At 44.3% G+C, this 23539-nt stretch overlaps 1 protein-coding gene across 3 annotated transcripts in view; it reads left to right on the forward strand.

Moving 5' to 3' along the window:
* UBE3C (ubiquitin protein ligase E3C) overlaps nt 1-23539 on the forward strand; it is a 121292-nt gene that overhangs the window by 63155 nt on the left and 34598 nt on the right. For 2 of the 3 annotated variants that reach the window (XM_082845907.1, XM_082845909.1), the window contains exons 14-18: nt 4463-4567; nt 6557-6644; nt 6971-7068; nt 8078-8210; nt 17201-17448. In XM_082845907.1, the coding sequence (XP_082702033.1) occupies nt 4463-4567; nt 6557-6644; nt 6971-7068; nt 8078-8210; nt 17201-17448 (672 nt within the window). The remainder of the gene's footprint in view (nt 1-4462; nt 4568-6556; nt 6645-6970; nt 7069-8077; nt 8211-17200; nt 17449-23539) is intronic. The other variant, XM_082845908.1, reaches the window with a different exon arrangement.

Below are 23539 nucleotides of genomic sequence, written 5' to 3' on the forward strand. Positions count from 1 at the left end.
TTCTAAACTTTGGATTACACTAGGAAAATCGTCATTCTGGCCTTCTATGAGATGATAATCTTAAGAGCTGGTACTTTACTGGTTTTTCTTGTATTTCTTTTTTTTTTTTTTTTTTCCGGTATGCGGGCCTCTCACTGCTGCAGCCTCTCCCGTTGCGGAGCACAGGCTCCGGACGCGCAGGCTCAGCGGCCATGGCTCACGGGCCCAGCCGCTCCATGGCATATGGGATCCTCCCAGACCGGGGCATGAACCCGTGTCCCCTGCATTGGCAGGCAGACTCTCAACCACTGTGCCACCAGGGAAGCCCGTATTTCATTTTTTTAAAACATTTATTTATTTATTTTTGGCTGCGTTGGGTCTTTGTTGCTGTGCGTGGGCTTTCTCTAGTTGCAGTGAGTGGGGGCCACTCTTCGTTGTGGTGTGCAGGCTTCTCATTTGCGGTGGCTTCTCTTGTTGCGGAGCACGGGCTCTAGGCCTGCGGGCTTCAGTAGTTGTGGTGCGCGGGCTTAGTTGCTCCGTGGCATATGGGATCTTCCCGGACCAGGACTCGAACCCGTGTCCTTTGCGTTGGCAGGAGGATTCTTAACCAGGGAAGCCCTGTATTTCATTTTTACATATTCTTCATTATGAAATCAAAATCGAAAAAATTCTTTATTGTATATTTATCACATCACACATTTACCACACTTAGGTACCCATAAATTATGTGCTGTGTCCTATGCTTTGTTTTGAAGTTTTAAAATAATTACCTAAGATGTTCGAACTTACATAACCAAATTTAAGACAAAAAGATTATTACAGTTGCCTTTCAAAATTTGGACTCTGTATTTTTTTGTTGCAGTAATAAAGCTAAGTATCAGTGGTCTCCATTCAGAAATATCACAGTTGAACATTTAAAGTCTTTAACTTGGACCGTTGTCAGGTGGGATTTTTATGAGTCATCTGTGTGCTTCTAATCAGTCATCTGCTTGGTCCTTTTAACATTGGGGTTAAGGGAAACCTGCTTGTAGGTGTCACCTGTTCTGTTTTTTGTTGTTTTTCTTTTGTCTGCGCGGCTTGTGGGATCTTAGTTCCCCGACCAGGGATTGAACCCTGGCCCTCAGCAGTGAAAGTGCAGAGTCCCAGTCCCTGGACTACCAGGGAATTCCCTGATATCACCTGTTTTTTATTTCAGTGGCAAATAAACACGCATAACAGTTTTGTGCATTTCTGAGTATTTGCTTCAGTAATTTTGTTAGTTTTTGAGTATTAAAGTTTACATCCAGCACGGAAGAAGATGACATGGGAGACAAGAGTTAAACGTATCACGTAAAATATAACACTAATATGGTTTATAACTGTTAAAGTCTGCCAAAACTGTGTACTGAGTGAGGGACATGTAGTTATCCCAGTGTCTGCTTGTTTGCTGTTTTATTTCATATTTCTTAACACACTGGTTCTCAAGTCTCACTGTGTTTCACGACCTCCTAGGGATCAGTTAACAGTTATTGACGGGCTCACCTCAGGTGAACTAAGTTCAGTTGCTGTTGGTGGTGCCCGTTGGGGTGTTTGTCAGCAGGAGGTTCTGAACTGCAGCTGTGTTGACCCACAGGCCTGACTGTGGTGAATTCCCTTTGGGCAGATCTTAGTAACCTCTGATCTCAGTTTGCAGACTTGCACCCCAGGACTGAAGTTAATCCTGCCGGTCTCTCGGTGCTGGTCCTGTCTTCTGTAGTAGGCATGTCTGTGCGAGGAGATTTGATAAAATTAACTGAAAGAGAAACTGTCTTTTGATCTCAACACTGGGCGTCTGTATTGATCCAGTATAAAATCGTTACTTCAATTTCTTTACCTGTGACACTCTTCAGTTTACGTGGTTTTTTAACAGTTACCTATGTAAACTTTGCTTTTTCAGTACTAAATGTTCCTAGCAGTTTGTGATACTGAAAATGAATGCAGAGGAAGGGAATGTGTTTAAAGGTGTTCTGAAATCACAGAATGGATCCAGTTAAAATTTTCATGGTTACTAAAAATTTGTGTTTTTCTCTAAAACTTAGAAGAAAACTAGTTTAAAGGAGAAGAATGCTCTTAGGGGATCTGACATTTCTAAACTATTTGGGGAGTTGGTCCAGGGCTCATATTGCCAGAATTAACACGTTAAAAATATGTGTCACCCAGTTAGATTTGGATTTCAGATAAACAGCAAATGCATTTTAGATACAAGTATGTCCTGTGAAATATTTTGGATACATTTATGCTTTTTAAAAACAATATTTGAGACATACTTTGAATAAAGCAATATTTGGGTCATATTTATACTAAAAAATTCGTTTGACGTTTATCTGGAATTCAGCTTTGTCTAGGTGTCCTGTATTTTCTCTGGGAGTCCTAGAGACTGCATATATTGAAACTTTATAATGTTTCATTTCACAGTAATTTAAAAGAGGAATGTAAATTATGGCATTAATTACCTCTTAGATAGTTTGATAATGTTTGTGACCTATAGAAAAGAAATGTCCTCATCAGCATAGATCGGATCGTGGTGAATACCGGGAGGTGGATGACAGCCTGCTCCTGGGGGTTAGGCAGCTGTGAACTTGAGCGTGTGCAGTGGGGTTGGTGTCAAGAGTCTGGGGGATGTGTGAGAGCCATAAGTTAATGGGTGCAATTAAACAAACACACATAAGTGTTTGTCAGAAAGCACGTCTTTTGTCAACAGTTGTGGTGTGTTGTGGGTAAATTTCAGCACAATGTCTGTTAAATCCAAATTTACTCAAAATACCGACGTAATTGGTTAGGTAAAAGGAGAGATAAGACATAATGTGCGTCCTGCCACAAGACTGTGCTTCACTCTACACTGTTGAAAGAGCATCTGTTGGTGCGATCTGTGTGGACCCGACTGAGTTTGTCTCAGACCCAGAGAGCACATGGAATGAACTTACTGGGATCTCATCTTTTCTTCTGAAGAGCAGTACCGAGAGACTTCCCAGAGTTGGTGCCGTAGGTCAATGGCCTTACTCTGTTTATGACCAGCAGTTAACCAGATAGAACCAAAGACTAGGCCTTTCTCAGTCTACCACAGCTGCACTTAAAATCAGTCATTGTAAAACATTGCATGTGTGTAAGCTGACCCCTGAGCAACTGATTGCTTACCTATGCTAGTTTCTGCTGATTCGAAAAGGACAGTACCATAGTATTACAGTAGGCTTTAAAATACCACAAGGTAGATGTCACAGCTAAATTGGCAAGATATATCCACCAGTGTACAAGCTGTGTTCTAGATCTTGAGAGGTTTTTGCTAATGTGGTTTTGTCTGGATGGCCAAACCGCTCAAGCATTACTTATTCTCTGTCACTGGGCAGATCATCCAACCAGTGTTGGTGTCATAGTGGCCTGAGATATCAACCAAGGACCCTTTCTTACCCACTTTCGTTGGACACGCAATGACATTTCCTAGTTCTTTATTCAAATTATATTTTACTGAATTAGAGGCAATGTGTACAGAAAGCCTGGCTGACTTTTTCAGAAAATACCATCATAGTCATTAACTTCATAGTAGTTGTCTGATCAACTCCTGGTTGTAAAGGTTTAAAACTTTGGTTTTACAACTTTGTGTTGGTTTATCTTTGTTTATTACAAAACACATTTCTATTTAATGTATAACCTCATGTCTTTTTTAAATAGACAGTACCATTAAGATCTCTTTAATCGTACATCACAGAATTTATTATACAATTGTCCACCATCAGGTACCTAGTAGGTTTCTAGGTAGGTACTTGGGTTCTGTTCATGGGGGGCTTACCGCACAGCCAGAGAGGGAAAACAGCAGTGAAGGACTAGGCTGTGATAATGCGGTGGGGGGGGGGGGTGGTAGCCAGAGCGTGCGGGGAGGCTTTCTGAAGGACGTTACGCTGAGTTTGCGTGGAATTGCACTGGGACGCAGACCTAATTCCAGAGGCTTGTGTAAGGGAAATACTGAAATGATCTTTCTTTTTGGAAGGTTGACAGGTGTGTCTAGGACACTGCTTCTCACCCCCCACCCCTCTCCCGCTGCCAGCAGCCTTGAATAGAGTGTTTTTCAGAAAAATAAGAAATGTGTTTTACCTTAGGGAAATTGCTGTACTTGGAGATGTCTGTTATTATAGCTCAAATGGGCTAATAGGTTTCCCCATTTGTGTTTTAAAACTTAATTACTGCCTCCCTTGCAGTTTTTAAGAAATCAGCCCTTGCACACATTTGTGTTAATAATTTTTCTCTTTGCCGGTAGACGTTAACCGCTTTGTACCTAAAGCTAACTCCTGTAATCACAGAATGAGGTGCTTCTCTGCAGGCAGACCTGGTGGCGGTCTCGCCAGCCCTTCACCACGGAAGCCCGCGTCCTCAGGCATGGAGGTGAAGCAGTGCCGGGGCCTCTCACTCCTGGCCGGAAGTGTTGCCGTCGTTCCCGAGCCTGCGTGTGACGTGTTCCTGTTCTCCCTCTCAGGTTATCACCAACCTAGTGAAAATGTTGAAGTCCAGAGACGCAAGGAGAAAGTTCTGTCCTCCCGGTCACTGGCTGTCAGAGCAAGAAGATATCAAAGCAGATAAGGTGTCATCTTTAAACCTCCCGCGTTTCCATCAAACGCATGGTGTCAGCTCTTGTCTCTTGGGGGAGAAGAGTAAATCCTCTAAAGTTGCTTAACTTACTATGTAACTAAGCGTTAACAGCAAGCTTTTGTGTTACTAACTCCTAGGTCACCTAGTAGAATGTAGAGCAATAGCGCTGGCTCCCACATGCACCCTGCATTTGCTGTTAACCCTAATTTGCTCTTAACCACAGAGTATATTGAAGCATAATGGGGTTTTGGGGGGTTGGAAAAAATTTTTGCTTTTATTGTTATTTTCAGTATATATTTAGTACTTAAGAGGTGGAACTTATTTCTGGTTTTCTAAAGGGACAGAGAGAAATGTGAATATCACTAAGATCTAGATCTAAAGTAGATTAAATGGTATAATCTATTTCAAAATAAATTAAGATAACATTAACAAAGGACACGAGGTGTTTTCATTGTTGTTTGTCAGAGAAACGCATGACTGGATTCATCTCAGAAACTTGAGGCTGGGGGCACAGGGTGGTGGGTACGGAGCAAACAAGATCACAGAGATGTTAAAGAAAACGGGGCTGTTTTAGAAGCATCGCTTTGTCCGCACGGAGTATTGTCTCTTTGAGTTAAGCATGTGGCTTGAGCTCTGCCCACTGGCCAGGCTGAGATGCTGTGGCAGGTCCTGTAGCAGTGCAAGCCTCTGGGGCCCATGTTGGGGTTTCTGAACATTTCCCACCGAAAAGAAAGGGTCCTCGGCACAGTGGTTCGTGGCAGGTCCAGGGAGGAAGTGCGCGAGACGGTGGCGTGTTCTTTCACCTGAGAGCGGGGGCCACGGGAGATTGTGTGAGGGCCGGGGGCCGCCTCAAGGGGCTTTAGCAGCCAGAGGTGGAGGCGAGCGCCAGCAGCGTAGGTGCAGAGGGCTAACTGTCAAGTGTGTTTGAATCTGTGAGTTCATAAGGATGCTAAAAAGAAGAACTTCATTAGCCATCTTTGTGGGATGCAGAGGAACCACCTCGTTTTAAATACTGGTAGGAAGAAGGAAGTCATCACACCTTTAGCCCGCCTTTCCTTTGTGAACTGTTCGTGGGCTAACCATGGAGTCGATGCTGTGAGAGCCTTCTCAACGTGGCAGTGTTCCAGCTGACAGCACGTGAAGCCGGTGTCTAGCCTGCCTGCTCTGATGGAGTTCGGTGTCGGCCCCCCGCTGAAGTACAGTGGAGACGTGGGCCGGAGGCCTGGGAGACGAGGGTCTGTGCTGCCGCTGTGCTCCAGGGAGACTGTCAGCTGAGCCAAGCAGTGTGTCTGGTGCCTGTTGACAGTTGGCTGCTATTTTCCCACCAGTTCCTGCTCTCGTCGCTGACCTGCGACCAGCGGTGCTGAGCACGCGTGCCTCTCGAGGAGAGAACACCGTCCACCTCCGAAGTGTTTCTCCCGGAGACCAAGCCTGGTGAAACTTCCAGATGTAACGACAAATTTATAGGAAATGGAGGGGCTAGAAGTACATGTTGACACCATGATGCTGCAATTAGCAAAATCCACACAGTGGGGAAGATTACAGGACAAATGCTTCTGCTTCCTCATCAAAGTCACAAGGGCAGAAATGAGGGCTGAAGGGACCTGGCAGATGAAAAGGATTCAGAGACAGCACACACTATACCAGCCTTATTTGGATGCTCATTCCGACAAGGTTTAAAAAAACTATGAGAGTGAATATTTGGTAATGGTGAAAAATTAACTTTTTAAGGGTGATGTGGTTTTCTTCATAAAGCAGTCATATTATGATGATTTACTATGTCCAGATATTATACATCGTTAACTAGAGCACCAGCATAGGAGAGAGGTTATGAAGAGGTCTCCTGAAAAGGACGGGAGGTGGGAGACACGGACGCAACTAAATGAATGTGAAACACCGGTGCAGCTCGAATGAGGCAGGGTAGGCGTGTGTGCTGGGACACAGGGAAGGGCTGACTAAGCAGGGTGTCTGGTCCCCACAGGTCACCCAGCTCTACGTCCCGGCGTCCAGAAGTGCTTGGAGGTTCCGGCGAATGGGGAGGATCGGCCCCCTGCGGTCCACCCTGGACGGTGAGCTCCCTGGGGCCTCGTCGCTCTTTTAACTCGAGTTTACTGAGGTGTCGTTCACATGCTGTGAAGTTCGCTCTTAGTCTGCTGGTCTGTGATCTTTGACCATGATCGGCCAGGTAGAGGAGTTTCATCGTTCCAGAAAACACCTCATGCCCTGGTAGCCAGCTCCTTACCCTGGCCCCTGGCAACCACAGGTTGGGTTTTTTGTCCCTGTATATAGTTCAGCTTTTTCCAGAATGTCTTTAAATTGAACCATACAGAGTGTAGCCTTGTGAGTCTGGAAAGGAAGGTACACACCATAACGAAGGTTTTAAACTGTGTTGCAGTAGGTCTGGAGTCCCCGCCACTGTCTGTGTCTGAGGAAAGACAGCTCGCCATCCTAACAGAGTTGCCCTTTGTGGTTCCGTTTGAGGAGCGAGTAAAGGTATGGAATTTGGTTTCTTCCCATGTGTTTTGTGGTTATTTATATCATCTCAGAGTTAAAAAGTAACACCAGGCTTCCCTGGTGGCGCAGTGGTTGAGAGTCCGCCTGCCGATGCAGGGGACACGGGTTCGTGCCCCGGTCTGGGAAGATCCCACATGCCGCGGAGCGGCTGGGCCCGTGAGCCATGGCCGCTGAGCCTGCGCGTCCGGAGCCTGTGCTCCGCAACGGGAGAGGCCGCAACAGTGAGAGGCCCGTGTACCGCAAAAAAAAAAAAAGTAACACCAATGGAAAAAATCTCTATAAAGTTGCCTAGTGCCTATCTCATTAAATAATCTATGTTTTTCTTATTAGATTGTTAATAGTTGACCATGATTTATAAAAGCATAATCCAATCAAATACCTCTTGAAAAAATGTTTTGTTTGTATTCACCAACTTATTTAGCAATTTCTAAAAACTACTACACTTCTGGCTTCAAGAGGGTATTTTTTAGGTCTGCCCACTCTTTTCACAGGATGAACATTTAAAGCTATTGACATTTCTTCATTAAAACACATATACACTCACGTATACACATGGTGTTGCATAATTCCTGAGTGCCCTCTACTGGATTTTTAGCATAAAAAAATTACTTGAATTTTATCACCATAGAGATATTCCTACTAATATTAATGTACAGCTTTCCAAAGCTACTCTTCTTCCCGCCACCATCTGGAGTTTTATAAAAGGTTTCCAAAAGGAAATATTGAAAATATGACATAGCATGGGATTTTTAAAATTTGTTGTAAAGTGGGGAAAAGGAACAATATTACAAATATATAAATAGTGCACGTTCACTGATAAGGCATAAAATCAGTATCTGATACCTTGGCCTTTAAAATTTGTTTCAGAGTTTATGGAGATACAGAAGGTAAAGTGAAGGTTTATTTTGCGGTTTTTCCTTTTGGTTGCTTATGTTGATAACGAAAAATCTGTTGCTTTCAAGTAACCTTATGATTTCCCCTCTGTTAGATCTTTCAAAGGTTGATTTATGCAGATAAGCAAGAAGTTCAAGGAGATGGTCCATTTCTGGATGGAATTAATGTCACAATAAGAAGAAATTATATTTATGAAGATGCTTATGACAAACTTTCCCCAGAAAATGGTATATATAATTCTCTCTGTATGTGTACCTATGGCAGTGGGAGGCTGGGGGATTATAGAAAAAGGTGATCATTAAACAATTAGTGTTGATTATCTTGTTCTGTAATGACTGTTCAAAACAAATGTAGTAGGTCAAATTTGGGAGATGTATATTATCAAATAATAATTCTAAGATTAACAAATAATTATTGCTCCAGAAGCCTTTCAAATATCGATTTGTTTTTTAAGGAAAGAGCTCTTCTTTCCCCCAAATGTCTGTCTCTAAAATTTAGTTGACAAAAATCTATGATTCTAAAAATGTCGTATATAACAGTCTATTTATGTAAACATCATAAATTGTAAGCCAAGTTAAATACACTAATATAAACACCATTGCAATCCAAATTTCTTTATCAAAGGTTAAGTGTGCTTCAATGACACTGCTATTAGATAAAAGAGAATTATATTGTAACAATAATTGGGACAGCATTTAGAGGTCAGTGACACATTTTGTCTTATGTTAATCTTTGACACCCAGTGTTAAAAGTTTTAGTGTTATTAATATATATATTAATTTTAACTTCACAATATGGTATCTGTGATATTACATTAAATCGGTGTTGTATCAATGCAGGTATTAAAAACGAAAGCCTGCCAGGCTCCAGCTCACATCTTTGGGAGGTGCTGGCAGGTTGTCAGATACAGAATAACGGTTGCCTTTTCTTCCAGGGGAGTAATTTCATTTTCTTCTAGGAAAGCAAAACCTCTCATTTTGAATACTTTTCTTTCATATTGTGGAACAGTGGAGGAACGCTAACGTCACTTGTTCCCTTACTCTGTTCCAGGTTTTGTGTGCAGAATTTTTGTCTTTAACCCAGCTTAGTTTGGTCGTTTAATCTGTGCCATTGCCCTCTGAGGTCAAGTATCAGAGACTGAGACAGAGTTTTAACTCAAGTCTGACACAGGCTGTGAGCTCTCCTCTATCCCAGGTTACTGTTGCCTAGGATGCCGTGCTTTCAAAACTTTTTGTATGAGTGGGGCAGATGTCAGGTATTCTGACACCTAGTCTAACATATTTTTGGGGAAAAAAAAAGTTCTCCCTCCTTTGGGATCTACAGTCCTTCATAATCAATTATAGTAGCTGTTGTATTGTGTTATGTGTTACTGTGTTAGCAGTTTCTGTCTCTGTGTCTCCCACTTGACTGAGGCCCTCACGGTTTAAGATGGGATCCTGAATCCTTGTTCCTCCCACCCAGCTAGCTAGTGCTCAGTAGATGTTTGTTGAATTTGTGACTGAAAACAAGAAAGACAAGAGCTCTGACGGAGTCATAAGTTGGCAGACGGCTGGCATCTTCAGAGAAGAGCTGAGATGTGCTTGATGCTGGAGGGCTTCCTCAGATGCAGGACGTGAGCCAGGTCTTGGGAGCCGTGTCTCCCAGGCTGGGTCACCGCGAAGGGCGTGGACGTTCACAGCCGACCTGGTTCTGCACCTGGTGGGCTTGGGCTTCCTGCAGGTCCTGCTTCCTGCAGGCTAGTGTGTGTCCGCGAGCTCTTCAGCCAAAATGAGAACATGTGCTTAGCAGCGATTTTCAGTTAACTTTATTTCATGGAGATTAAGACATTACTGCTCAGTGATAACAAGCCCCAAATTTCCTAATGAATCCTTAAGCTTAAAAATGACGTAAAAGTTAATCACACGCCAGCTCTCTAGTTGTGCAGGCTGATAATCTCATTGAGTTTAAAGATTTTGGAAGAATCTTACAATATTTATGTTATAATGCCTTAAATCTTTACAAGTGTTCTCTCGGTCAGGCCTTCTTAATAAGAATTTTTAAACCATATGTCAAAATCGTTTGGTATTTTGCTATGCAAATTATAAAATTAAATATCATCTCAGAATATTTAATTTACTTAATGGAAAATTGGTTTGAAGTGCTTCGTTGACTGATCATTTACATATAATCAATTAATAGGGTTATTCCATACATCATCTAGTCATTAAAGCAGGTCCATTCTTTATGGGCTCTTATATCTCGTATCATCTCAGAACAGTTTTCTAAAGTGTGGGTTTCGCCCCATCTGGCAAGTGAACTGACCTGGTGGAGCTCAGAGAAGTTGAGTGACTTCTTTTTGCAGTAGGGAGCTAAGCAAGCAGAGTGGCACAGGTCCTGGCGCGGTGATGCCACGCACGCGCTCTCCACCGTGCCTCCACCCGGCAGCACTTTACCTGGGGGAGAGCATGGCTTGTTCATCTCTCCTTGTGGTGACTATGGAGAAGGGACCGTATTTGCTCTCAGGAGTGTTGTGAGGGTTAACGTCTCGGTGAGCTCTTGGTGGGATGAGATTTGCTAGAGCTGTCGGCGCTGAGCTGTTCTGGACTCCGTTCCTGAGAGCCTCACTTGTGCTCTTGTGTGTTGGTTCGTTGGATTCTGTCTTGCTTAATGGGCAGGGTTTATGACGTTGTTTTTCTGAAGAAGAAGTGATAATAGGGTAAAATCAAAGTACAGTTGACCCTTGAACAATGCAGGTTTGAACTGTGCGGGTCCACTTATGCAGATTTTTTTCAAGAAATATATTGCCAAACTTTTTGGAGATTTATAACAATTAGAAAAAACTTGCAGATAAACTGCGTAACCGAGAAATACTGAAAAAATTAAGAAAATGGTATGTCATGAGTGCATAAAATATACGTATTGATAGATACTAGTCTGTTTTATCATTTACTGTCAGAAGCATACACAGATCTATTATAAGAAGTTAAAGTTTATCAAAACTTACAGAAACACTTGTAGACGGTGTGTGGCGCCCTTCACAGTTAGGAGAAATGTAAGCAAACATGCAGGTTCCTGTAGCGCACGCTGTCCTGCTTTAACGGTCTCTTAGCCGCCTCTTGTTGCTCCTGCGCTGAGCTCAGTGTCGTGTGGACCCCCTTGAGACAAGCGTGACCCTCATCACCTCCGCCTGAGCACACGTCCCCTCCAGGAAACCGCGAACCCAGTAAAAAGTGATGGCTCGTGGTTCTTGTGTATTTTCCCTTGTGTCTAGTGCAACCCTGTGAACCTCAGCGAACACGGGGGACCAACACAAAGTGCTGCAAGTGATGCTGGACGTGCTTCCAAGAAGCAGAGAAAAGGCGTGACGTTACGAGAAAATGTTGGGCTGTTTGATGTGTACCTGCAGCTCTGGCTACTGCCACTTCAAGACAAATGAATCCACCGTGAGGACTGTTGTAAAAAATAAAAAATAAGAAAAGGAAATTTGTGAAGCTGTGGCAGCAGCTACACCAGCAGCACGAAAACCTTGTTCTTTTGGTGACGTACCTTTTTATTTCATACTGAAAATGCGTGCAGGATTGCTGTAAGAAAGGCATATCTATAGACTGCAATATGATTTGAGGAAAAGTAGTCTTTCTATATGACTTTTTTTTCTTCTATACATGTTTTATTCTCTAAATGTTTAATTTCCAATGACATTGATGTCATTGAAAATTAGTAAGAAACTGTGATGTATTATTTTCATAACATAATATTTTAAGTTTACGTATTTTATTTATACAAAAGCCAGATATGTTTTCAGTTAATTTACTTTTTCTAAAAAATTTTCAAAGTCAGAAAATATATCCATATGTTTTGTTAAAGGTTTGCATTTCCCTTATATACTTTCAAATTTACTTTCTCTTACTGGTCGTAAAAAAAGAATAAACCATCTAATAACGATGTTGCTTTAAAAATTGTCAAGGGGCTTCCCTGGTGGCGCAGTGGTTGAGAGTCCGCCTGCCGATGCAGGGGACGCAGGTTCGTGCCCCGGTCCGGGAGGATCCCACATGCCGTGGGGCGGCTGGGCCCGTGAGCCATGGCCACTGCGCCGGCATGTTCGGAGCCTGTGCTCCGCAACGGGAGAGGCCACAACAGTGAGAGGCCTGCGTACCGCAAAAAAAAAAAAAAAAAAAAAAAAAAAAAAAATTGTCAAGAGTTTTCAGGAGAGCCTAAAAATTGTCAAGAGAGCCCTAAAATTTATTTCCAGTTTGTTCAAAATAGTGTGTTATACTGCTACTTCGTATCTTATATGACAACTTAAAGCAAAAAGAAGGTGAAGGATCAAAAGCTGAAGAATTTAATGCCAGCAAAGGATGTTTTGATAATTTTAGGAAGAAGTGTGGCTTTAAAATTGTCAAGATAACAGCAGAAACAGCATCTGCCCACCAACAGGCAGCAGATGAGCTCCCAGACGCTGTTAAGAAAATCGTTGAGGAGAAGGGACATCTGCCTGAACAGGTTTTTAATGCAGGCGAAAGTGCCCCATTCTGGGGAAAATCTGCCACAGAGGACATTTTTTAGTGAGGAGGAGAAGTGAGCACCAGTATTTAAGCAGGAGGGGCAGGAGTGCAGCTGGGTGTATGGGCAGGACTGCCCTCATCTGGAGAGCTGCTCACCCCAGCCTCTAGGGGAAAGGTAAACACCAGCTGTCTGTCTTTGGTTGGACAACAAGAAGGCCTGGGCAGTGAGAGCCCTTTTTCTGGACTGGTTCCATCAGTGCCTTGTCCTTGACCTCAGGAAGCACCTTGTTGGCAAGGGATGGCCTTTACAGCTCTTTTGATATTGGCAATGCACGTAGCCACCCAGAAACCCATGAGTTCAACACCAAAGGCGTAGAAGTGGTCTGCTGGCTCACAAAACACATCTCTAATTCAGCCTCTAGATCAGGGGGCCATAGGGACCTTTCAGGCTCATTACACATGGTGCTCCGTGGAAAGGCTTGTCAACGTGGTGTCAGAGAACCCAGCAGAGAGAACATCGTGAGAGTCTCCTACCATTGATGATGCCATAGCTGTTATAGGAAGAGCCGTGAAAGCCACCACGCCAGAAGCAGTACAGTCCTGCTGGGGAAAAGTGTCCAGATGCTGTGCATCACTTCACAGGGTTTACGTTGGAGCCAATCAAGGAAATCGTGAAAGAGATTGTAAATATGGTAAAAAAAAAAAAAAAAAAAAAAAAAGGTGGGGTGAAGGCTTTCAAATACGGATCTTGGAGAAAAAAGGCAAGAGCTAGTAGGCACCAGGTGAGAGGAGCTGACAGAAGACGAATGGGTGGAGATGAGAGCCTCTGAACCACAGCCAGTGACGAGGACAGGATGCAGAAGAAGAGCACCTGGCGGCAAGCAGGCCACCTGGCGGGAGGGTTCTGATTGCTCGACGTCGCTCCTGACTTTTACGCCTTGGACCCTTCTGTGATGTGGGCAGTGGAACTAAAGCAAACAGTGGAAGAAGGATTGGTTCCGTATAGAAACAGTTCTAGAGAAATAAAAGAGCAAAAAAGTCAGGCAGAAATTATGATCTGTTCCCGTAGTCACAGCAAACGTGCCTGCCCCTCCTGCCTCCCCTTCCACCTCCCCCCCAACGCCTCCTCCTCGGCCTAATCAGCGCGAGGACGAGGACGAAGGCCTTTGTGCTGATCCACTCCCACTTCGCAGTGAGCAGCTTAGCTCTTGTGTGTGTGAGTGTCTTCCTGGGAAAGTCTAAGAACCGTGTGAGACATTTCTGTGTCATCATCATCGTGGCCCAGGTGTTCATTGTGTAGACAGATGACAGTTCATCGTGTGCGGGACTTGTACTGAAGTGGACAGCCCGTGCTTACATAAGTGCAAAGTGAGCGATGCTAACTGTAAAATTAATGATGTGATAGCTTTCTTACTCTCAAAACATTGCTTTCAAAGTAACGTTACCATACAGTATGCCTCCCTCTCTCTTGTAATTGGAGAAACTGCTTATCGGCTTATCATCACAGGTAAGTGATTTTTAAAAACATGTAACAATGTTACCAATACTGTATTATGGATATGACTGTAATGGTGTATGCATAAACACGCTATAAGGATTCATTCCTTAGTGTATAGGCGAGGCGACCGTAAACAGTCATATTCTTGATGCTTTGTTACCAGTGCACGAATCGTTATACCTGTAAACAAATAGGAATTTCGTTTTCACATTATCTTCTCATTTTCGATGTCTAGTGTTAGTAATGTGTATAACATCTACAGTGTTCTGTATCGTGTAAGACAGTGTTGGTGTAGGTACTGACAGCCAGGCGATTCATCTTGAAAGCAGATGATGTAAACTTGACATGTCAATAAATACAGTACAGTACTGTGAATGTATTTTCTCTTCCTTATGATTTTCTTAATAACATTTTCCTTTTCCTAGCTCACTTTATTGTAAGAGTAGAGTATATAATATGTATACCATACAAAATATGTGTTAATCGACGGTTTATGTTGTCGGTAAGGCTTCTGGTCAACGGTGGGCTATTAGTAGTTAAGTTTTGGGGGAGTCACAAGTTACAACTGTGTGTGGGCCCCTAAGCTCTGAATTCTTCAAGGGTCAACTGTAATATACGACTTAGGTCCCCCCACCCCAACCTTACTGTGTAAGTAGATACTTTTAATCTGTCTTTTGAATCAAGTAGTGGCAAGATACCTAGAAGACTAGATTTGCTTCTAAAAATATGGTGCTATTGTATATTGCTGTTTACAGAAATGAGCCTCAGGGAACCACAGAATCTCAGTTCTGGCCACAATTGAGGAAGTGACGTCTGTGAGTGGCTGTGGAGCCTCTGAGATACAAAGACCCGCCCCCCGCTCCCCCCCCCCCCCCCCCCCCCCCCCCGCAGAAGATTAGTGCTGCGGTTTGGATGAGAGGGTTAGTGGTTTGGATGAGGTTTAGTGGTTTGGATGAGAGGGTTAGTGGTTTGGATGAGGATTAGCGGTTTGGATGAGAGGGTTAGCGGTTTGGGTGAGAGGGTTAGCGGTTTGGGTGAGAGGGTTAGTGGTTTGGATGAGAGGGTTAGTGGTTTGGATGAGGGTTAGCGGTTTGGATGAGAGGGTTAGCGGTTTGGGTGAGAGGGTTAGCGGTTTGGATGAGAGGGTTAGCGGTTTGGATGAGGGTTAGCGGTTTGAATGAGAGGATTAGCGGTTTGGATGAGAGGGTTAGCGGTTTGAGTGAGAGGGTTAGCGGTTTGGATGAGGGTTAGCGGTTTGAATGAGAGGGTTAGCGGTTTGGGTGAGAGGGTTAGCGGTTTGGATGGGGGTTAGCGGGCGGGCCTTGGCGGAGCACCACCGCTTACAGAATGCTTACACTTGGAATTTTTCAGAAACCTGCTGCTGCTAACTGTTGACATTCAGTCTGAGAAATACTGTACATGACAAATAAATGCTTGTAGTTTATCCTGAAAACTGAGTGTTGAGAAGATATATGTAAAGGTCACAAAGAACCAACTGTGCTTTTGTGTTGCATCCACGGTTATCTGCTTAGAATTCTTCCTGCATTTTACCTAGGCCTTGAGGGTGAACATGTTTGGTAATTGTATTGATCAAAATAGATGCAAATAACACTGTTTGTGGAATTTAATCATCAGTGAAAAGCATGTTCTTCATTTAAGTGTAGTTAAATTTTAAAAATAAAAGAATGTGTTTTAGTAGAAAAGAACCTATGCTTTGTAGGTAATAGACATGTTTTAAAATTACAGTACTACCCTTTACAATATTAGCTGTATGTCCTTGGGTAAATCATTCAGCCTTCCCTGTCCTTGGATTTCTCACACGAGAATGGGGATTATTCTTAACCCAGAGGTTGTTAAAGGGTTGGAAGTGATTAATGTATGTGAAATTCCTGGCGTGAGCTCTGCCAGCTCGGGGTAGACGTCAGCGGTGGTTATTCCCTCACAAGCACGAGCGCAAGAGGACGCTGCTGCCACCTCTGGTCGGGTTTGTTTACTCCTGAGGGAGGTGTGGGCACTGCACTGCCCTAGAGGAGAGCTCGCCAGGCACAGCTTTTGTCCCTGTGGCAGGATGGGTGGGCGGCCCTCTCCTGTGCAGGTGCCGTGGGCCTCAGTCCACATGTTAAACTGTCGGCCCTGTTTGAAGGGTAGTATAGAATATTCACACCCCAGGTCCTGTGACCTCAGTACTGACACTCACACATCACAGTGCTGGGGTTCAGCTGAACCAACATTCTACTAAACCCCTTTCCGGGGTGTTTTCTAGAGCTCACCTGTCCCCTGAGATGCTTTGGGTCAGATACGTGTGGGCGACTGCACACTGCAGGAAAGACAGCTGCAGCGCGGACGCGGGTGCAGCCCTGCGACCTGGGTTCAGTCGCCCTCCACCTGCGGCTCTTGACGTGCAAAGCACCTGAAGGACATTGGTGGGAAACGGTGAAGGACGTGTCAGTTACTGTGTCAGACCTGTTCCCTGATTAAGCCAGGGAGCCCCTGGTTTTGACTTGTGGTAGAAGCACGTCTACTGGCCCGTATTTGGGGCCTGTGCCCTGAAGCCTGTGTCGGAGGCTATTGTATTCACTGCAAGTGAGTCCGGGGCCTGGCATCCCTACTATTCAGTGCTGTCCTTATGAGGACCTGTGTGGAAATGCCCCTCACATGCCAGGCAGACTTCAGCAACTTAAAAATTGCATATTGTGGCACATTATGTAACCAAAAATGTCCCCCATTTTTCAGCCAAACATCGTTTTAACTGATGCAGATTCTGGTGTTCTGACTCGTGTCCTGCGCCTCTTTCCAAGGGTCTTTGTAATGTTAACTTCGTTGACATCTGCTTTGTTCGTTTATCTTTTTGCCTTTCTTGGTAATAGTTTTCTGTTCCAGTATTATCCTTAGGTCCTCAATTCCGTTCCCCTCTTCCTGGTATTTGAGTTTGTTGCGTCCTTGAGCGTATGTGGGATAACTGTGCTTTCTGCCACACACGCCTCCCCCGCCTCACTGCATTCTTGGTCTGTCAGTATCAGTGCAGAGGAACGTCTCTCTTCTTCCCGTTGTGGGCTCTGAGGGAAATACTGGTCAGTCTGTCTCATTGTCTCTTGTTGATGTTGATTTTTTTTTAAGTCTTGCATTAAAATATTTTTAATGTTCCTGCTCCCCTTACCTAACCTCCTGTGATACCAGCTTATTTTATTGCTTTTTAAAAAAATATTTTCTCCTTGCCCCATCCCCCCTCTCTTAACAGAGCCTGATTTGAAAAAGCGGATCCGTGTGCACTTACTCAATGCACATGGCCTGGACGAAGCTGGCATTGACGGTGGTGGTATTTTCAGAGAGTTTCTAAATGAACTACTGAAGTCGGGGTTTAACCCCAACCAGGGCTTCTTTAAGACCACTAACGAAGGGCTGCTGTACCCCAACCCAGCTGCCCAGATGCTTGTGGGGGAGTCCTTTGCCAGACATTACTACTTCCTGGGCAGGATGCTTGGAAAGGTAAAGTAAACTTTATGTCAAAACGCGTCTCAGACCCCGGGGTGAGGAAATGCGGTGCTTCTGCGTGGTTACCGCCTGTTTCATTGAAGGTCTTTATTCAGAATTGCTTAAGTAATTTTGATGAACCCCTGAATCGTGTTTTCTTACATAATAACTGCTTTATAGCATTATACATTTCATACACAGTTACGTACATTTAAAAATTATTGATATAGTGTAGAAAACATGGGAAGCATGATATAAAGTTCTGTTTATACACATAAAATTCTGTTTATCTGCTAGCACAGGTATGAGTACTGTAAATATTTTGTCTTTTCACAGTTGCTCTTGTTGATAATCAGTGTTAAAAGTGATTCTTTTAAGGTTCTATAAAATTTTCAAAGTGCTGTGAGGTGGAAGGCCATAGTTATTCAGTGTAGTTTGTGTTATATATGTTGTATGCAGATTCTTGAAAATTGGCCACTTAAGGATATTACGGTAATGCTGTAGTAACCAGAATGTTACATCTGATGGTATACACCATCTATACAAACACACCTTACCCTTTATTGTAAATGAAAGGAAAACTTAGTTATATAACGTAGTGGAAACTTCCTAGTTAATGGTGAAACTTTCAAAGCACACCTTCCCATGAGAGTCAGAGCAGGACGAAGGTACCCACTGAGGCCAGTCCCACTTACTATTGAACTAGAGCAGTGCTGGCCTTAGTCTGTTCAGGCTGCTGTAACAAGATCCCACAGACTGGGTGGCTTACAGACAACAGAAATTGACCTCTCACAGTTCTGGAGCCTGGCGTCTGAGATCAGGGCACCACGTGGTTTTATCTGGTGGAGGCCCCTTTCCTGGTTCAGAGCTGGTGCCTGCTCCCTGGGTCTTCACATGGCTGAAGGGGGCGAGGGAGCTCCGTGGGGCTTCTTTGCAAGGGCTCTAATTCCATTCACGAGGGCTCCACCCTCGTGCCCTAAGCACCAGGGGCCCCACCTCCTGACGCCATCACAGTGTGTGGGGTTTGGGGGAAACGCAGACGTTCAGATCGTGGCATAGCTTGTGGGCTGCCATAGGCGGGGCGTAGGAGGTGGGGCTCCAGTTACGTTGGGAGGGGCTCTTCCCCACAGCTCGGGCCCAGTCCCCCAAAAAAGAGATTCTTCTTTTTTTTCTTTTTAATTGATTACTAGCATTTTAAGTTATGGAAACGTTTACATATAAGGTTATTTTGTTTGCTTCTTTGCACTTAAATAGTGTTGATAATTACTAATCCTAACAGGATGTGGCTGGCAAGTATCCCACTAAAATCAGTAATTGAAACTTATGCCCAGCTGTTGCAAGTGAGGTGGAAAATCATCTGGTTATTCCCATAGGAAATTGAAAATGAATGATTCTTGGTTTTTGAATGAATGAATGAATGAATTCATTCCACCAGTCGTAACTTACAGAGCATGGTGTGTTTGGGGACGTGTGCAGGGATTCCCCGGTACTCAAACTAACTACCAAGTACTCACGGTCATGACAGACAAAAAGTTTTACCCCAAGTCCACCGTCTGAGTCAGCAGCCCATTGCAGTGTCTAGTGGGTGGAGGTGGGAGGATCGTGTGGGTGCTGCGGTCCAGCCTTGGGCCTCCTGGCCAGCCCGCCTCCTCAGAGTGAGGAGATGTCTTCTGCCCCCTTCCTGGCTCCCAGCACCCACTTCTGCCAGGCACCGGGCCCAGTTCAGAAGATCCCTTCCTCAAGTTAGTTCCCGTTTCTCTTCATACTGGGGTGTTTCTTGCAGTATAGAAGGAAGATGTAACTTCTCCCTGGTTCTGTAAAGTATTGTGCACAGTGCACACACCGTGGCCACTAACTACTGAGATTGATAATAAATGAAGTTCATGCTTTATGTTGCCCAAGAACCTGGGTGTGTTGTTATACAGATAGGTAAACATTTTTCATGGTATTTTGGGGAAATTTGTTAGGGTTTTTGGATCGTCTAGGAATGCATTTTTATTTCCACTGTTTGAAATAGTAGAATAGGAACGCCTGATATTTAATATTTACTATCCAACACATTTTAGAGACGGGCTGGATTATAACACAAGGACTGTAATCAGTACGGCTTCTGAAAGTCAAAGGAGTGACCAGAGGTGACAGTCTGAAACTAAGGGCAGCAAACTACAGCCCCTGAGCAAGTCTACCCGCCTATTTTATTGTTTGTTTGTTTTATCTTTTTTTAAAAAAAGGCTTCACTGGAATATCATTTCCATATTGTCTGTGGCTGCTTTCCCCGGGGGCAGAGCTGAGCAGTGCTGAAGTATGTGCTGCTGGGCCCTTTCCAGGACAGGTTTGCCAGCCCTGCCGGGGCGCCAGCCGGCAACCAGACCATAAAGGGCCGGTGTGTCCCATGATGACAAGTTGGCTCTTCATCCCGTGGGTCGTGCAGAATCACTGTGTTCAGCAAATGGCTGAGGTGACAGACTTTGTACATTTTTAGGGAGACCCCATGGAACCCATGCGGAGAATGGCTTTTAGAGACGAGGACAGCAATCCGGTCCTGAGTGACGGTGCCCTGATTACCTAGCGTCATGCTGTGAGGTCAGGTCAGCTGAGGACTGAAACGTGACCACTGGATTTATCAGCAAGTGTTTGTTTTCTGGGTGTTTTTTTCTTGTAACGTTTTATTGAGATAGAATTCTCAAACCATGCAATTCACCCGTTTAAAAAGTACAGTTCAGCGGTTTCGGTGCATTCACAGATTTGTACGACTGTCACTACAAATTTAGAACCTTTTCATCACCTGTATCCATTAACAGTTACTCCTCCCTTCCCACCCCCAAGACCTAGGCAAACACTAATGTACTTTTTGTTGCTTATTCTACTATTAATTAATCTATTAAGGTACCGTTTGTCTCTTATTTATGTCCTTATTCTGCACATTTCGTATAAATTGAATCATAACATGTGTGGCCTTTTGTGATTGGCTTCTGTCACTTAGCATGTTTTCAAGGATCACTCACGTTGTGCCATGTGTCAGTACTTCATTCCTTCTATTGCCAGTTAATATTCTGTTGTAGGATGTAACCACATTTATGTAACCATCCCTCAGCTGGTGGACATGAGGGGGGTGGTCGTTGGTGATGTTTTCAGTGGGGTGGCATGATAGACATGAGTTTGCTTTGGGGTGAGGTAAAGGAAATGGAAGGGTTACAGGTGGAAAGAGTGTCGGTGGCCTTTTCAGCCGGCTTGGCTCCCGAGGGAAGGAGAGAGAGGATCTCTAGAGAAAGCACAAGGTCCAGAGAAGGATGGGTGGATGGTTTGGTCGGTGTTCAAAGATAGGGTAGCAGTCTTCGGTGAAGTGTCCATGGGTAAAGAACCAGACAGGGGGGTGGTCTGGAATCCTGGGAGAGGCACAGCGAAGAACTGATGAGCAGGTGTGACCCAGAGCTGCACCCTCTGCAGGAACTTGCTGCGATGGCGCAGATGTTGTCTGGCTGCCCTGGGGCTGGTGCAGGGAATCTCCTTGTGATGTCGTTCTCATCAGCTTGGGTGTCAGCAGCCATGGGTGTCAGCAGCCGCTGTGGCTCGGGGCTGCGGCGTTGAGCAGCCCTGGGGCTGGTGGAGGGCCAGGGGCCATCTCTGCTAGACGAGGTGAGAGGGGGCAGCCACTGGTGAGCGCCCGGCTGACGCTGGGCTGCACTGTGGTGTCTGGAGAGACTGTGCAGAGTGAGCACATGGGGAGGAGGGCCCAAGGAGGTGGAGTCTCAGTAGGGAAGAAAGTGTACCAAGGAGGAGGAGTGAGCAATGTGCTGAAGGCAGCTGGGAGGTCAGGAAGGTGGGGCTACGAGGGGCGCAGCTCTGCTCGGGGCGGTGACACTGAGCCAGCAGCAGGCTGAGTGCAAGCCACGCTCGGAGCTCAGTGTCCAGGGGTGATTACTCAGCAGCTTTACCGTCTTTGAATAAGTAAGAGACTAATGTTGCTACGTAATCATTTTCTATAAAAACTAATCAGAACTATAATCATTTTCAACTTTACAATTAAATTCCTTTATTCGTAGTTCTGTTCTCTGTGGTACGTATTATATTAAACAGACCTTCCCTTGAAGCTTAGTGTATGGAGTTGCCCATTTGAGAAGCACCTTAATTAAAAATTGATGCCTGCAAAGTAGGTGACGCTCTTGTGACTTACTTTGAAGTAACAGTTTTTTTGAAGTACAATTCACATTCCATAAAATCAGCCTTTGGAAGAGTACAGTTCAGTGGGTTTTAGTACATTCACTGAGTTGTGCAGCCATCTCCACTATAATTTCAGAACAAATCCTAAAAATGGAAACCCCATGTTCATTAGCAGTTGTTCCCCATTCTGCTCCAGTCCTATCAGCCCTGGGCCACCACTAACCTACTTCCTGTCTGTGATCTGGACATTTCATGTAAATGGAATCACACAATATGTGGCCTTCTGTGACTGATTTCTTTGCCTCAGCGTAATGTTTTCAGGGCTCCTCCATACTGTAGCGTATATCAGCAGTTCGTTCCTTCTTTGTCTCCTGTGAATACGTGCTGTAGTTTATCAGTTCGTCGTTTGACGGATTGTTGGGTTGTTTCTGCTATTGGCTATTATGAGTAATGCTGCTGTGGACATTCATGGACAGTATATTTTCATTTCTCTTGCCAAGAGAAATACGTACCTAGGAGTGGAAGTGTTGGGTCATATGGTGACTATATCAAAATGTCCGCACCCTTTTACAATCCCACCAGCAATGTATGCGAGTTCCATTTTCTCCACATCCTTGCCAACACTTACTATTGTCTGTCTTTTCTGTAACACCCGTCCCGGTGGGTGTGAAGTGGTGTGTCATTATGGTTTTGATTTGCATTTCCCTGATGATTAATGATGTTGAACATCTTTTCGTGTGCTTCTTGTCTTCTGTGGAGAAATGTCTATTCAGGCCCATTTCCTAAATTGAGTTGTTTGCCTTTTATTAAGTTCTTTATATATTCTAGTTTCAAGTCCCTTATTAGGTACGTGGTCTGCAAATATCTCCTTTTCTTTGGGTTGTCTTTCATTTTCTTGATGTTCTCCTTAGAAGCACAAAAGTTTTTAATTTTGTTTTTCTTTTGTTGCCTTATCTAAGAAACCATTGCCTAATCCAGGGTCACAAAAATATATACCTGAGGGCTTCCCTGGTGGCGCAGTGGTTGAGAGTCCGCCTGCCGATGCAGGGGACACGGGTTCATGCCCTGGTCCGGGAGGATCCCACATGCCGCGGAGCGGCTGGACCCGTGAGCCATGGCCGCTGAGCCTGCGCGTCCGGAGCCTGTGCTGCGCAGCGGGAGAGGCCACAACAGTGAGAGGCCTGCGTACCCCCCCCCCAAAAAAAAAAAAATATATATATATATATATATATACACACACACACACACACCTGAATGTTCTTCTAAGAGTTTTGTAGTTTTAGCTCTTATGTTTATGTCTTTGATTTTTTTTTTAACATCTTTATTGGAGTATAATTGCTTTACAATGGTGTGTTAGTTTCTGCTTTATAACAAAGTGAATCTGTTATACATATGTTCCCATATCTCTTCCCTCTTGTGTCTCCCTCCCTCCCACCCTCCCTGTCCCACCCCTCTAGGTGATCACAAAGCACCGAGCTGATCTCCCTGTGCTATGCGGCTGCTTCGAGTTCATTTCTGTAGATGGTGTGAGTTAGGAGGTTCCTCTATATTCTTTTTCGTATGGATGTCCAGCTGTCCCAGCACCATTTGTTGAAAAGACTGTCCTGGCACTCTTGTTGAGAGTCAGCTGACCACAAGTGTAAGGGTTTATTTCTGAACTCTTGATTCTATTTCATTGATCTCTATGTCTAGCCTTATGCTAGTGTGACACAGTTTTGATTACTGTAGCTCTGTAGTAAGTTTTGTGTTGTGTGTGTGTGTGTGTGTTAATGACAAATGGTAATGGAACCCTAGGCCTAACAAAGCAGCGGGGTAGTGAGAATCGGTATGTCCTGGATATAAAAATCATGCTCCTTAAAAAAAAAAAAAATCATGCTCCTTTATTTGTATCTCTTTGAGATGCATCGTTATAGGCCCAGTTATTATTTATTTGTTCAGATTCCAA

Source organism: Leucopleurus acutus, assembly GCF_964270905.1.
Source record: "Leucopleurus acutus genome assembly, chromosome: 9".
Taxonomy (NCBI): Eukaryota; Metazoa; Chordata; class Mammalia; order Artiodactyla; family Delphinidae; genus Leucopleurus; species Leucopleurus acutus.